We start from the raw sequence: 17241 nt of genomic DNA on the forward strand, positions 1-17241 counted from the left end.
TCATCTTTGGTCTGGGACAGCCCAAGAGAGGGACAGAGAAGGAACACACTTTTTGGCCCCGGCACTTGTGAAATGAACAGTGCTGATTCCTCAAAACTCACCACTGAGCTTAACTGGACTTCATTTTTCATTTTACTTTCATTTGATTTTCATTTTTCAATTTACTTTCAATTTATTTTTTAACTTTGTAACTTTACTTTTACTTACTAAAACAACTGGCTGACCATTGGTTAGCTAACGTTAGGTCATGTAGAAGAAATATACCTTATACATGTTTTTTGTTTGTTGTTTTTTCATTTCTTTGCACATAATATTTTGAGTTACTGTTTCTCTTTCTAAACAAAAGATGTCGCTGTCATTCTGCTATCTGAGTGGAAAAGAGCACATATTTACTCGCAACCTATGAATTATGGCTGTATGTTGTGTTAGGAAGGAAATATCCTCACTTCTATCAGAAAAAATAATAAGTTTTTCACAATTTATCAGTATTTATCATTTGAAACACTGCTTCCAGTGTTTCTGTTGGGAAAAAAAAACACCCAAACCACATCAGTTTCTTGTAGAGCTGATATCTCATATATGTTTAATATGAAGGACTTTCAGCTTATAGGCCAGTCGTCTGTCTGATCCACCGCCTGTAATCATTATTACAGACATTCATGAAGAAAACTGGAATCTGACAAGCCCCCTCACCAATGGTGGAAATGACACCGTAAATCTTGCCCCCATACACCACTCCTCCACCAGAGTCACCCTAGAAAAAGAAATTATAAAGAAAAAAATTATATAGAAAAATCTTATGCATACATATGTGTGTGTGTGTGTGTGTGTGTGTGTGTGTGTGTGTGTGTGTGCACGCGCGCAGTATATATACCACAATTATAACACAATAACACAGTCACAATTATCAAAAGTGTCAGTCATTACTGATTCTCTTTTTCTTACAATGTTGGAGGTAAGACAGATAATCAGATAATTCCTCACCACACAAGCATCCACATCAGAACCTTGTCCACAGAAATGGTGCTGATTCTGAATTGGTGTCTGGCCGGGAAACTGATGAGTGATAACCCTACAATCAGCAACATTTACGTCTACACATTGCAGGTCAGGCTCTGGCTCCTCAGCAGGATCTAGAGGAGAACGGAAAAGTAAAGTCAGATTCTCAGCAACATACATCCTAATGATGTTTTTGAAATTTGAAATTTGACTGCAACTTCAAGGGCCATGTGTGTGATTCTGCATGGTTAGTGTAGTATCTACAAAATGTATACACTTCATGATTTATCTAATATGATTTTCCCTGTGCTTATCCAGCCACTGGATTCCTTTCATTCCACTACAATATGAAAATGAACTTTCAAAGACTTCAAACTTTCTTGACACCAGTATTACATCACTGTAAAAAAGTCATCCACATGATTTTTTCCCAACAGCAGCAGCAGCACTGTTGTGTTTTGATGACCTGAAACTGTGTGGAGTGAAACAGTCCCTCCGCCAGAAAATAGTCCCTGGGGAAATGTTTGCTTTACACAGTGAATTATTTGTTCCATGCCATATTTATGAATGGCAACAATAGAATGAGCCAAAGGAGCAGAACATTATCAGGTGGGATTTTCAACCAAAAATTCATTACAATTACAAATCAAGGTATTTTGATTACATGTAGTGAAATTTTAGGAACCCCCACATGATTTACAAAATGATTGGTTGCAATGTAAGATGTGGGTAAATTGTCAAAAAACAATATTCATAATCACTGCTGTGTCCCTGATGCTCCGGAGTCTAGCGGCATTATTGAAAAAAAAAAAATCATTTGTTTCTCAAAAATTCTTAAAGGTAAAGTTGAGAATTGAAAGTGTCCTCATTTCAGCTGGCCCTGTGCAGCTTGGAATAATGCACTTTTGAAAGAAATGGAGCTGCAGTTCAAACAGCTGGAAGTGACTCAGCATATCTGGAGACTATTTTGATATGATGGAAGAACAAAACAATTTAAAGAAAACACTTTTGGAAATGCTTTGGCAGTTCATACTTTTATCAACTAAAAAAGCACAAATATTACAATTACAAAATCTGATGAAAATTAACAAAAACAAAAATGATCTGTTATTACTCACTGTCAAATAATTAAAAAAAAAAAAAAAAAAAAGAAAAATGGAATCTCACCTCTTATACCCAAAATTTCTTCGGTGGCACCTTGACCTGCAATCTGAACTGATTCATGGTTGTTGACACTGGAGCAGGAAAACAAAATGGTACAAACAGTGAACTGATGTCCAAGTTGTTAAATTTGACCAAAACACAGAATCTGGTGTCTTGTGATGTTTCTGCTTATTCATTGCAGTAAGTCAGAGTTCACCTCATTTGTTGAATCAGACTCATCACACCTCCAGAGCTTCTCTGTATCTACATCTGTTTTTCCTCATTTCATTTCAGTTTGATCCGGTTCAGGATCTGTTACTTTCATCACTCTCTCCTCAAGTTTGATTGGGTCAGGTTAAAGCAGACACGCTGATACACAAGATCCACTGCAGTAAAATGATCGCATTCACATTTGAAGTTGGGCTTATTTAAATTCAGTGAGACTGTTCCTGTGAAATTTAATTCAGTAATATATATTTTTTTGTCAAAATAGCTTCCATTAAGTCATATTTCATCTTTTGTGTTGGTACGGAGCAGACAGTTGCAGCATGGGTGGTTTTCAAATTGCTGCAAAAGTGCAGCTCTCTTGGTTTTGTGTTGGACCAGCTTGGCCTCATTTCTTATTTTTAAAGTCCCAGTCCGCCATGGATTTTGCTTTCCAGATTTCGGCAGTGAACCTCTATGCAAGTGGCACCAGTAGCAGGAGCGTGTTTTAAACAAAGCACCATACTACAAGTATTGAAACTTGAACATGAAAATAAGCCTGCTGACCCCAAACTGAATCACAGATTATAAATCATTGTGGAATAGAGGTATCTCTGTTAAATACAGAATCAGTCAAAAGTTTGGACACACCTTCTTATTCAATGCTTTTTCTTTATTTTTTTTTATTATTAAAACATATTCTGGTTTGTCTAACATTTTTTTCTACATAAGCCCATAGGTATTCTTTCATCATTTTGATGTCTTCAGTGTTAATTTACAGTACAATGTAGAAAATAATAAAAATGAAGAAAAAACACTAAATGAGAACATGTGTCCAAAGTTTTGACTGGCACTGTAAATTCCTACAAAGAAGCACACAGACAAGCTATGAAAGAAAGATTGCAACTCACTTCAGAAGCCGAGCTGCATTGGCATCATTACAGGCAGGAACAGGAATTGTGTGAGGGTTATTCACCGGCGTGGTGAGTTTCAGCAACATAATGTCATGGGTGCCGTGATTGTCAGTGAAGGGAATCCGATGCTGAGGGTCATCTCTCAGTTGCACTTCATGTCCGGGACCTGGATGCACATTTAAAGTTGCATGCATAGTCCTACCAGAGACAAAGAGGAACATTAGTTAATTTAAGAAATCCAATCTGTCATTCTTACAGTTTAGGAATAATACAGTCATTACAATGTGACTATTGATTTACATATGTAAACATGAGCAACTCTCTCAAAGCAACACACATTCAACACACACATTAGTTTGATCTATCTATCTATCTATATATCTATCTATCTATCTATGTACTTTCTGATCCTATACGCTTGATTTATAATAACAGAATTTTTGTTTTGTATGCCCTATAATTATTATTACATCATTGCATAAAATATTGCCATTTCAAAGACAAGACAGTTTAAAAGACAGCTTAAGTCTGAATTTCTGCAGTAATAATTATTTTGTAATTCATTTTTTAAATAAACAATGCACTTTGTTACCATCCTGGCTTTGAAGACCAGCAGTGAGAGGCAGTCAGGATCCACTGGTTACTGATCAGAGAGCCTCCACAGAAGCCATCGTAATTATGTAAAGGATCGCGTGCTCTGAGCAGGACTTGGTACTTCCGCTCATCTTCTCGACAGTCTTCCCCTCTAATAATCCTCTTGTGCACATCGCCCACAGTGAAGTCTGAAAGACACATTCTCCAGTCATTTGACTGTGGTTGCACAGACGTACAGTAACACAGAGGGAGAGGTTTCCTCTCGGTGGGAGAGAAACAACAGAACGTCCATTAGGAGAAGACAAACACACACAATATGGCTGCAGAGGACAGCACACATGTCTGAGGCAGCTACCAAGAAACAGAGTTCAGACAAACCAGTGAACAACAAATAATGGATACGTCGAATTAAAGAGACACAACAAGCTAACTCTGATTAATAAAGACACCGAATAATAAAGTTGTTGTAACTTTAACATGTTTAATTTTAACCTTTGAAGTGTTTTTTTTTTTTTTTTTCTTCCAGTAACATAATTAGTGCAGCAGGCACAGCTGTGTGAGGGTACAGAGCTGCTATTGGACAATGAGAGGAACTTGATTGGATTTATCTTGTCCTTTTTTGTCTCTGTCAGCTGAAATACTGACATGGTCTCAATTTTATTGACCAGAATATGGATTTTACTTTAATATCAAATCTTTGCAACGGGCCAGCATGTACCAAAGGAAATTTGAACATTTTTGTATTAAACAATTTTCTGGGAGGCCTGTTTCTGAGTCCTGCATGTTTGTTACCAGTGGTGGCCAGCTTGTGACACACACACACACACACACACACACACATACAGAGACAGAACCACACACACACAAACAGATAGAGAATAAAAAATACAACCTGTCATGATATTTAAAAAAAAAAAAAAAAAAATGTGAGTAAAACCACAACCTGTCATCATATAAAAAAAAAAAATCAAATTTTTAAGAATACATCATTTTCAGAAGTAAAAATCTTTCATACTTCAACCGGTAAGAAATGGTTAAAGTATTCAAAGTGTCAGCGCTGCAGAATACACCAGTGTTGAGAACTCACCAGCCCACAGCAACAGCAGAAGAAGCAGCAGCTGAGCCATTTGTGTCTCTGAGCCTCCAGTGACTGTCCTCCTGATGGGACAGCAGCACCTTTTCAGATCTGCTCCCACTGTCCTGTTGGCCTCTGATCCACCAATCACCTTGTGAAGGTTTATCAACACAGCTCTCCATTGGCTACCAAGCTCTGCTGGATTATGAGCTGAGTTCAATATTTTGATATCATCTTCCATTGTGGGACGGTGAGACAATGGTATTTCAGAGAGTAAAGCAATAAAAAAACGGCCAGTTACATCAACGGTTTCTTTCAGGGAAACTCCATAACCCTAACATACTGTCAACAGAATTCATGCTGACACTATTAAAAGCTATGAAAATGGATACAATACAGATGTGTACTTTTGAAGTCAAAGTGAAGGGAAAAGGTGAGCTGATGTTGGACTTTTTGTTGTGAGGAAACATACTGCTAATACTAGGTATAAAGTAAAGCTGTTTTGTCACTAAAAAAAACTCTAAAAACTCACAAAACTGGGACAGCACCAACCAGATCACCATTATGAATATCTTCCAGATCCAAACTGCACTCTTTACCTAACCTAAACTTTTGCTTCAGTGAGGTGGTCCCTGTTTAGAGGACCACATGCAGCCACAAGCACACTGGGACTCACACCATCACACACCATGGGATCTGTCACAGTGGAACTGAAGAACATCTCCACATGAATAAAAAAGATCTTGAAATTCATAAATTTACTTTACCTTCAGTAAATGTGTTGTTTGACACTGTTAATGTCATTAAGTGCTTCAGCTGATCATCTTTTTCTTCACAACACTGAACACATTTCTATATAATATTATACATAGAAATATACATTATATTACATATAGAAACATAATATAATAATATAAATAGTGACAACAGTTGACAGTAATTAAAGAAAATTGATGCTTTTAATTGTTAATTTAATTGACTTAATTTCAGTCACTCATAAGAGTTGCACACAAATACATTAAATACATTATAGTATATGCAATAACTTTCCTTGTTTTTGTATTTTTTTTCATTCATGCACTTTAGTTCATACAAGTGCTGCTGAAGCTACTCCACAGAGTCCAATTCAATCAGCCTAAAGTAACCTAAAACTGGGTTTCCCATCTAGTCCATGTGTTTATATATGTTTCCTTAAATTTCATTTTCATCATACAGCTTCATTCAAATGAATTTCTATTGTCCATGAGAGGAAATCCATTCAGCCAATGGTCACTTGGTTTATTCACCATCTAAATACATTTCCTTGTTTCCGGTGAGAATATTTCCAAATCTTTTTTTCATTTTTATTTATTTATGAAACTGAATTAATGATAAACTCCAGACTTCTTTCCACCATGCTTACATCAGTCAGGGTTTGGATGCAGTGTAAAAGGTCCCAGTCAGTCAGAGCAGGACAGAGCGCCACGTCTGATTCCAGACAGTTGATGTTTATGGTCACAATTTGCTTAAATTTCTTTTCTTGTCACTCAGCTCCATTCAAATGACACTCAATGACAATGGACTCATTGTCCATTGAGACTTCATCACCTTCTGTCTTCCAGGAAATACTTGGTAAGCAGAAGAGTATCCTGGCCCAGTCAGTTGGGTTGTTCACCATCTTGATATAAAGTAACATTTTTTCAAAACTTTATCATTTCTTTGTTGTTATTGAATTGATACTTCCTTCCACAATGTTGGCAGCATGTCGTGCACGTCAAGAATTACTAAAAGTACAAAGTTATATTTTGTCGTCATTGTCATTATCTAGTGAGCTTGCTAGCTCTCTGGGCAGCACGGTGGTGAGTCCAGTGAGCGGTTTGATTCCTGCAGCAGCCATGTGTCCTTGAGCAAGACATAATCCCCTACTCGCTCTCTCCTGGCAGCGTATTCTGTATAATAACATCAGGCACCACCCACTCTGTGTTATGAGAGGATCAGGGGGCTACAGACTAGGAAGCATGGTCTACCTGAAGGACTTGGACCCTGTGGCTGATTCAGAGCACAGGTTCAGCCACTGGAGCTGGCAGGGATTCAATCGGCCTTTCCCTTTTCTCAGTTGTCCATCCTCAATACCTCTCTGCGCCTTCTCTCCTCCTTTTGATGGATTTCGCATTACAGTTTTTTTTTTCTGAATGTTTAAACACTAACAGTGATTTTTGAGGTACAATTTCTGAAACTATTAACACTTGTAGCTGATGCATTCACCAAGTGTGCCAAACTGAAGGCACATTCTCTTCTCTGTACACTCTAACACACTTTTTGCAAAACTCTGAACACAGCTCAGTGCTTTTCACTCAGTTTGCAATGTAATAACACACCTCGGCAAAACGGTAAACACTGGTCTCTACATCGCCACACTATTTTATCAATAACCTTTCCACATTCATTGAACAGTGTCCTTTTGGATGGGTGGGGGCTCTGTGGCAGTGCCCCGCTGCAGCGCTATGGGTCCTCTGCCTACCTGTGGCTTGGTGGGCCCCTGAGCTGTGGCATTCTGGCCTGGGCCGTGGGCAGCCCCCACCGCAGATGGCAGCGTTTCCTGACCTGGTTCCTCTGTACTGAGCCAAACAAACATTGTGTGTGTGTGTGTGTGTGTGTGTGTGTGTGTATCTATGTGTGCGTGTGTGAGAGAGTCGTGGGGTGGGGGTCTAGGGGTTGGGGTAGGGTGGTGCTTTTAACATGTAAAGCACTTTGTGCTACATTTTATGTATGAAAAGTGCTTTATAAATAAAGTTTGATTGATTGATTAAGAATTGTGAAAACACTTTTACATAAATAATGAGTTCACTTGGAAATCGGGGCTTGGGCCACAGGTCATCATTTGGTTTGGACAGAGAGGAAGAGGGGTGAGGATGAGGATGAGGAAGAGGAAGTGAAGAAGTAAGATGAAGACTAAAAAAGAAGGCACCACATGCATAAGTGTTTTTTGTTTTCTTCTACTGTGATTTTGTTGTTTTTTGAGGAGAGTTAGAGTTGTACATTAAAAAATAATCCCTTATTTGTACTGATAGTGGATAGTGTGTTATGTTGGGAATACACATTCATACACAACAGCCTCTGTCTCACTGACTGACTGTTTCCAGCAGGTGGCGTAGCCTCACTGTGAACACATACTAGTCTTGTGAACATCACAAACCTGACAGAAGCAACTTTTGTTTCTCTGTCTCTGTCCCTGTTCCCTTTCATAGTTGTATATTGCACAATTGTAGTGCTAATGACAAAAGCTGTTTTTTTTTTTTTTTTTTTTCCTAATATTTTGCACACACTACAGTTCTACCCTTGGCCACACAGAGGATGCATCCCAGGGCCCAGAGCTGCAAGGGCCCCCAAATTGTGGATTGTGAATTATAAATGTGTAAATATCTGTGTCAATTTTCAAATGAATTCCAGTTGTTGGATTGGCTGTGGCCCCATTTAAGCCCCATTTGCAAAACTCTACATGCATTTTCACACCTTAGACACAGATAAGGATTGTGAGCTATTTCCTTCTCATTACAAAGCCCTGGTTTGCCAATGACCACACTAATGGCCAAATTGGATAAGCATGTCAACCTGGTGTGGAAACACACATTTGCTTAATTGAAAATACAGCACTCAGGCAGGTATAAAAGCCAGCAGGTGAGTTCACCTGTCATCAACAAAAATGGAAGGAGTTAGAAGAAGAAGAGTGAGAATGAGAGGAGGAGCTCAAAGAGGAGAAGAAGGAGGTAGAGGAAGAGGCCTTATTGATCACATTATCAACCATGGACTGACGCTGAGGGAAGCTGGACTGAGAGTTCAGCCAAATCTCAGCAGAAATACAGTAGCGACAGTAATTTGAACATTTTGTCGAGAAAACAGGTAAACTAACCACACAGTATATTGAAACTGCAGCTAACTGTACTTGTCATCACTTTTGGTATCCTTTCCTGTGACATTTGACAGTAGGCTGCATGTGTTTTTTGTCTACATAGGATTGAGGGTCGAGGACACCAAGGTGGAAGGGGCCCCGTATTCACTCGGGCACAAGAGACAGTCATTGTAAACATGGTTTTGGCCAACAATTGTATCAGGCTGAGAGAAATCCAAGCCAATGTCATCAATGATCACAATATTTTCAATAACATCCATCGAGTCTCTCTGTCAACATTAGGTCAAATCCTCAAAAAAAAAAAAAAAAAGTACACATGAAGCAACTGTATGAAGTACCATTTGACAGACATTCAGAGAGTGAAACATCTGCGTAATGAGTATGTGGAGGTATGTATTGTTCACCTTACTGTGGTGTGGCATTGTGCACTACACACAACCTTTTTACATGTAAAATTACTGTGCAATAGACCGATATTGAACAGCGTCCTATTGTATCTTACTGTGTTTCAGGGAGTCTTGCAAATGGAGGCTGAATAAATCCAACATGAATTTATATATGCTGATGAGGCTGGATTTAACCTCACAAAAACTAGAAGAAGAGGGAGAAATGTAATTGGACACAGGGCAATTACCAGTGTGCCAGGGCAGCGAGGAGGTAACATCACCCTTTGCACTGCCATTACCCAAAATGGGGTCCTCCACCACCATGCGACCCTGGGACCCTATAACACTGATATAATACTTGCATTTCTTGACAGATTACACAACATCATCACAGCATTAAACCAAGTGGACCAGATGCAGTACATTGTCGTTTGGGACAATGTATCTTTCCACTGATCCGCTCTGGTCCAAAATTGGTTCCATCAGCACCCTGAATTTGCAGTCCTATACCTTCCACCATACTCCCCCTTCCTTAACCCAATAGAGGAGTTTTTTTTCTGCATGGCGGTGGAAGGTATATGACCTTCGGCCCTACGACCGTTTGCCCCTCGGTCAGGCCATGGAGCAGGCCTGTGATATTACAGTTTTTCTCAGTTGCTAAAACACTAAACTCCACTTCTCTGAACCAAATTCTCAGTGGCCTAAATTCATTTTTCCAATCAAACACTCTTTTGGCCAAACCTTAAACACTGTTCAGGTACTTGGACACAATTTGCAAAACTCATCCGCTCTTTTTAGCTAAACCCTAAACACATTCTCCGTCACTAAACACATTTCACACTGGCATACACTTGTGATGCAAAACTGTAAACACTGACAGCTAAATGTGAACACAACTCCAACACAGCTGTCACCTTTTACACACAACAAGTCAAAACTGAACACACATGTTTCTAATGATGTGATCAGACCAACTGGGCAGGATAAAGGTCAGTTCAGAGAGCACGGGTGGCAGAGGAGGAAGAGTACGTATGAGAGGTGGTGGACGAGGAGGAAGGGGGCGAGGAAGACCAAGAACTATCATTACTGGTGAAATTTGGGCAACTATTGTTTACCATGTCCTTGTTCATGGGATGACAAATGAGGGAAGCAGGACAAAGAGTCCAACCCAGTTTGAGTAAATATTGCCTGTGACGTGGATGAAGCCCTCTGGCCGGCCCCTGAATTCAATGATTTGGATAGCTGAGGGAATACTTTTGGCAATATAGTGTATATACACGCACACACACATCACATCACATCAAGGAAACGTGGCCTAAATGACACATTTGTAGAAGAAATAATTATGTTAATTGTTAATAAAGATGTTAAATAAACAATATTACACACAAATTACTATTAATGCTGTTTATTGTAATCAAAAATTATATTTCAGCCTCCACTGAGGATGATTTGTCAACACTGTCAGACAGAGAATCTGACAGTGTTGACGTCTGACAGTGTTGACAAAAACACACTTTTTTGGATGCCATGCATGAATTCTACACAGGAGCCATGTTCTTTTCACACTGTAGCTAGCTCTGACTCCTTCTTAGACTGCCTAAATTTGTGACATAATATACAAAAGTGACAGTGTGACAGTCATGGTTCTGACACTAGCAATATCAATAAATATGTGAAAATTACTGAAAAAATAGCAAACTTACAGGAGCTTGTGTGGTCTTGCCTAATTGAGTGGATGTTGCAGAGTGGAAAGGGGTCCTCAGGAATATGGCTGACCATGTAGTTGTCTGATTTTAATGCATATTTATAAATATCTGACTGTGTTGACAAAAACCTGGGACACGTTTTTGGTGAGCACAAATTTAAAGTAAATATAATTATGGCCTTATACATCATCAAATAATTAATACAATTGTAAACAAATATATGAAAAATGTGCTATATTTGTGCCGAACACCCTCAGATGATCAACGCTGATTATTTAAAATAACAAAATGTGATTCATTTTCAAAGGAATTGGCACTATTCTTAGTGGGACATGTTTTTGACAAAGTCTCAAGAATCAGTGACATGACAATATCAGAAATTCAATTTTAATTCAATTTTCAATTCAATTCAATTCAATTTTATTTATTTGTATAGCCCAGAATCACAAATACAAATTTGTCTCAAAGGGCTTTACAGAAAAATACAACATCCTCTGTCCTTAGACCCTCACATCGGATGAGGAACAACTCCCTAAAAAACCCCTTTAACAGGGAGAAAAATAGGAAGAAACCTCAGGGGAGCAACAGAGGAGGGATCCCTCCCCAGGACGGACAGACGTGCAATAGATGTTGTAAACACAGATAACAAACAATAAATGTATGGGAATAGATAGGTGGCGGATGAGGGATGATGACGCCAAGGCAAGCTGGATGCACCAGAGCAGCCAGGGACCCGGGCCACACAGCCACCTACACCACGACGACCTGGATCTAAAATAGACAGCACGCACTCGGACAAACACATATCAACCATTCACACACACTCACACAGAGACAAAGGTGGCACATTAATTATCTGGAGAAGACTAATTGATAATTAGCTCCGTGAGAGCAATAATTTCATAATCTCGTCGGCAGGTGAGTGCTTGGGTTACTTCACTGAGACAGAGAACCAGCCCACCGCACCACTAACTGTCAGCCATAAGTTAGGCCGAAGAGATGAGTTTTTAATCTAGATTTGAAAGAATCAACAGATTCAGATTGCCTGACGTCAGCAGGGAGGTTATTCCACAGCAGCGGGGCACGATAGGAAAAGGCCCGGCCACCTGCTGACTTCTTCTTAATCCTAGGTAAGCAAAGCAGCCCCGCATTTTGAGAGCGGAGAGCCCGCGATGGAATGTAGGGTTTAAGGAGATCCGAAAGGTAAGATGGGGCAAACCCATTTAAGATTTTGTAGGTTAACAGAAGCACCTTAAAGTCAGATCTAATATGCACAGGAAGCCAATGAAGGGAGGCCAGAATTGGAGTAATGTGATCAAATTTTCTAGTTCTAGTTAAGACCCTAGACATTGAGTGGTCACTATTGTGAAGCACAATCATTATGATTACAATACTGAAATATGTATAATTTATACAGTGTTGAGAGTATGCATCAATTGTGGGATTGTATAGGATTTACTTGCACATAGTTTTATCGCAATTCTTTGACTCTTTCTGAATTGCGTTCCGATGGCACCCTGTAGACCTGATTCATCCTCAGATTATTTCTGCGCAAGACACGGTCCAGTGTTGATAAGCCTACCCTATCAATATTTTGAAATATCTCATTGTTTTCTATTATTTTTCTTTGTATTTGCTGTAATGTTATGGCGTTATTTTCTAGGACCATGTTCATGATTTCAGTTTCCTGTTCAGGAGACAGAAGACGTTCCCGACCACCATTTTTCAGTTCTGCAATACAAGTACTGTAAATACTGTGTAGGAATACATTTCCCAAGTACTTGAAACATACTTTATTTTTACAGTCCTACAGAACAGTCCACAGGCAATACAGCACTACTGTACTCATTGAGTACTGTATTGATATGCAGTACTGCAATTTTCTAGTGAGAGTAGATTTCTTACCTATTCTCATTTTGGAAAGTCCAGATGATGGATGCTACAGTGTACCTGCTCAAATCTGGCTGTACTCTTTTCCCAGCCTCCCTCATTGTTAGACCATGGTTGATCCATGATGATAGTTGATTTTAGAAAAAAGGAGGCAAAGACACACAACCCTGTCTACATCAGTGGAGCTGAGGTGGAGCAAGTGTGCAGTTTCAAGTTCCTGGGAATCAACATAACAGAGAACCTGTCATGGACTTCACATATCTCTGCCCTGGTTAAAAAAGCCCAGAAACGGCTGTATTTCTTAAGGAAACTTAAGAAAGCAAAATTCCCACAGCAAGTTCTTGTCAACTTCCACAAAGGAGCGATTGAAAGCATCCTGACTGGAAACATCACAAACTGGCATGGGATGTGCACGGCCCAGGACAGGAAGACTCTGCAACGAGTTATTAAAACTGCCCAAAACATCATTGGAACCCATCTACCAAGCCTCAGTGATATCGGGGAGGTGAGTTGCCTGTGCAGAGCCAAAAAGATCCTTAAAGACCACACCCACCCCAGCCACAGCCTGTTCACCCTGCTGCCGTCAGGCAAAAGATACAGAAGTATTCGCTGCCGTACCACCAGACTACAGAGCAGCTTCTTCCCTCAGGCTGTGAGACTACTAAATGCACCATCTGAACTCCTCCATGCTTAATAATTTTATTTTTTATACAATCAATTAATCAATCAAGAGGGAACCACACGTTAATTTCATTATTCAACCTGTTGTATAATGACCAATAAAATTCCTTGTATCCTTGTATCCTTGTATCACATGGTCACCAAAGTGGCTCGGATCTCATCAGAGATTACGGTCTTTGGCCTCCCCCGTCCTCCTCCTCTTACTCTCACTCCTCTGACTCTGGCTCTGCCTCTGTTTCCAATGTTGGCATCCATTGCTCCAAAACAGAAGAGCTCACCTGTTGCCCTTTTATGCTAAAGCTCTGATTGCTAATTGTAAAACTGTGTGACAGGTGTTTGCCCATGTGATGAGTCAGTGTGCATAGTAGGGCAATTAACTGTAGAAATTTGAATGACAGTGTGTTCCTTGTGAAAACAAGAGATTTTCTTCATGAAAGCCAAATGCAGAGAATTGTGAGTAGTGTTTTGAAAAAAGTGTGTTTTAGAACTGCAATTTGAGTGTGAAGCAGGAATTGTGCTTTGTAGTTTAGCAGAATTGGTTCAGGGGGTTGGTGCATGAGTTACATGTTGTGGTCACTGTGTCTCAAGTACCAGTATCTGTGTGTAAATAATTGAGAAAAACTGTAAGTACATGTCCTGGATGGTGTGTCCTAAATTATTTGATGTAGTGTGTGACGAATGCTCTGAGGTGACTGTATTTTTACTTGCTGTGTGTATGATGTGAACACAGTTTGGTTTTGATAGAAACATCTGGGGTTTTGTGAATGCAGTTTGAGTTTTTGGATTTGTGTTTAAGGTTTTGAGAAAATGGGTGGAGGTTCCAAGAAATGTGTTTTAGCAGTTGGGAAAAACTATAAGAAAATCATCAGCACTAACCAAACCAAGTTAAAACCAAACAGGCCAAAACTTTGTCAACCCACCCAAGCTTTTTTTTCTTCTTCTTTTCTTCTGGGCTTTTGTTGTTTTGCAGCAGAACATTTTGGAGAAAAAATAAATAACTTCTCAACCTTATTTGTGCAGATAGTGTGTTGGAATACACTTTTGTGTGTGTGTGTGTGTGTGTGTGTGTGTGTGTGTGTAAAACTATTTTTCTCATAAATTTGGGACTTTATAATCTCAATATTTCCAAGGTTTTTTCTCATGAGTTTGTGAGTTTTTTAGTTGCATATTTACCACTTAACAGTTTTTTTCGATTGCTAAAACACGTTTTTCAAAACTGTACGTTTTTTTCAAAACTGCACACACAAAACTCCAAACATCACACACAAATTGCTAAACCCTGGCATCCCTTTGCAAAACAACTCTTTGCCATCAAATCTTAACATGTTCACAAAATGGAACTCGTGTTTTCATTTGGTAAACACAGCCATATTTTCACATGACACACACATACCATTCATTGAATAAACACAACTACAGTTTTTTTCAGTTGCTTACACACATTTTCAAAGCTCTGTGTCTTTTTCTCAAAACTTTACACACAAATCCAACTACTGCTCACACAAACTGCCGGTTCGGGGTGAAGCGCTCAGCAGAGACAGACGGTACCCCACATCTTGACCAATCACGTGCAGTTTTCGCAGAAAAAAAAAAATCGGCTCCTGGAAAAAAAAAAAAAAAAAAAAAAACACAGCTCCCAATCAGGAGCCGGTCCATTCGCAAACGACCCATCACTGTTCCAAAGCATCCTCCACGAACCTGGACTCGTCGTCCTCTGCGTCTTCCTCTGACCCCCCTGGCTCTCTGCATTGTTATCCATTGTTCAAGACAGAGAGTTTTATAGGTCTATGTCAAGGAGTGATTGGTTGGTGTTCAGTAAAGCAATTATTGTTTACACATGTGAGGACAGAGTCTGAGGCACTGATGAATAAGTGTGGCATTTTGATTGGTTGTGTTTGAAATGGGAAATCAAGTTACTTCCTGATAGATTTTTGTGTGTTAGCTAGAGAATTGTGTGTACTGATTTGCAAAAAGTGAATAGCTCAATTGAAAACTGTGTCAAGGCTGAGAATTAGTTTATGGTTTTGCTGATTTGAGGTGAAGTTGTGAGGTTTGAGTGAAAGAGTTTAGAAATAGTGTGATATATAAAGGTTTTGTGTGTCAGCAATTGAAAAAAACTGTAAGCTTTTGGCTGAACACTACCAAGCATGTACAGAACACTGAAGAGCAAAACTGAAAACACAATTATAGAAATGGAACACACTGAATCAATGACAATGCCCACTTCTCTCATAGACAAACATAAAACATCACACAAATTTTCAGACAAAACATTTTATTTTTAAATGTTGCTTTCTTGGAATCATTTTTCTTTACTTAAATGTTTTGAAATAATAATAATAATTACAGTTTTTCTCAATTGCTAAAACACTAAACCCTATTGTCTTAACCAAATGCTCCATTACCTGAACCCACTGATTGAATCAGTCACTCTTTTGGCAAAACCATAAGCACGTTTCACCTGTTTAGACACAACTTACCAACACATTTTCATTGTGATGCACCTGTGCTGCATAATGGTGAGCACTGGTGGCAAAAGTCAAACACAAGTAAAGCACTGGTGTCACTGGTTGAACACAACAACTCAAAATTGATCACACTTTTGGCTAATGATGTGAGGGAACATATATACAGTTTTTTTCAATCGCTTTACCTCCTCTGTCAACTCAGAAACCCTGGTTTCAAAACAGTTAATCCATAGGCCTAATGAGAGGCGCACTTCCCAAAATAACACATTTTGTTTGCAAAAGGCTCTTACCATGACAAAACATTTCAAACATGCAGCAAAAGCACATTTTGTCACCATCCAATACAACTAATCCACTCACTCACTCACTTCATACTCAACACCAAAATGCAACACACCCTTTTCAGTCTTAGCAGGTTCAACCTTACTTTTTTCCTGTGTGTATTGCAGTCATATTTTTGACAATTTACATAGTTACATATTGTAAAGCAAGTAGCAAAATCCAATATTTCCCTCAAACAACTCAACTTCTGCCCAAATGAGTAGATTCCTTCAGCTCTACTGTACTGTAACACAGCTGACAGCAGAATACAAAATACAGCTATCAGTTTGAACAAGGTTCTCCTGTGTGCTGCACATTCAAATGTGAACTTACAGTAAAGAATTGCATCCAATTTCAGAAAGACTTTGAAGTGAAATTTTACTGTGTTGATGGAAAAACTGAAATACTGTAATTCACATACAGTATTACACAGAAAAAATACAGAATACAATTTATAGGCCCTTTTTTTGTAGGTGCATACTGATTGATTGGTGAATGGTGATTTGTGGAAAGGGTAGTGATGCAGGTGCACTAGTGATTTCACAGTGATGCAGGTCATTTCTATCAGCTGTGAGCAGATGTTTTGCTTTTGACTACCACAGTGAAGTCAATGGAGTCAGGGCCATGGAAATGACACATGTGAGAAGTGTTGTGCAAAAGAGCGTGAAAAATGTGTGAATCCAATGAAAAGGTATGAACACATTTGCAAAAGAAAACTTCTGCTATGGTTTGGAGGTGAAGATGACGACAAAGTGGATCCCAGTTCCTTTATACTGGAAAAAGCGATTGAAAAAAACTGTAAGCCAGTTCAGAGAGCACTGCTTTGGGAGGCCCTACAATGGATAGAAATCTGAGAGGAGGAGTTTGTGTGAGAGGAGGTCGAGGTGGTAGAGGAGGTCGACCCAGTACGGAGAAATGATACTGTGGCTGAGTAATGCCCTTCTCATTTGTATATTTATGTACTTTAT

The 17241-nt window shown here is 39.2% G+C and overlaps 1 protein-coding gene across 1 annotated transcript in view; it reads right to left on the reverse strand.

Moving 5' to 3' along the window:
* Nucleotides 1–17241, reverse strand: part of LOC115361714 (anionic trypsin-2-like) — a 39002-nt gene continuing 21761 nt past the window's right edge. The window contains exons 5-7 of the mRNA XM_030055301.1: nt 985–1133; nt 694–754; nt 1–11 (exon numbers count right to left, since the gene is read on the reverse strand). Of these exons, the coding sequence (XP_029911161.1) occupies nt 1–11; nt 694–754; nt 985–1133 (221 nt within the window). The remainder of the gene's footprint in view (nt 12–693; nt 755–984; nt 1134–17241) is intronic.

Source organism: Myripristis murdjan, chromosome 1 (genome assembly GCF_902150065.1).
Source record: "Myripristis murdjan chromosome 1, fMyrMur1.1, whole genome shotgun sequence".
Lineage (NCBI taxonomy): Eukaryota > Metazoa > Chordata > Actinopteri > Holocentriformes > Holocentridae > Myripristis > Myripristis murdjan.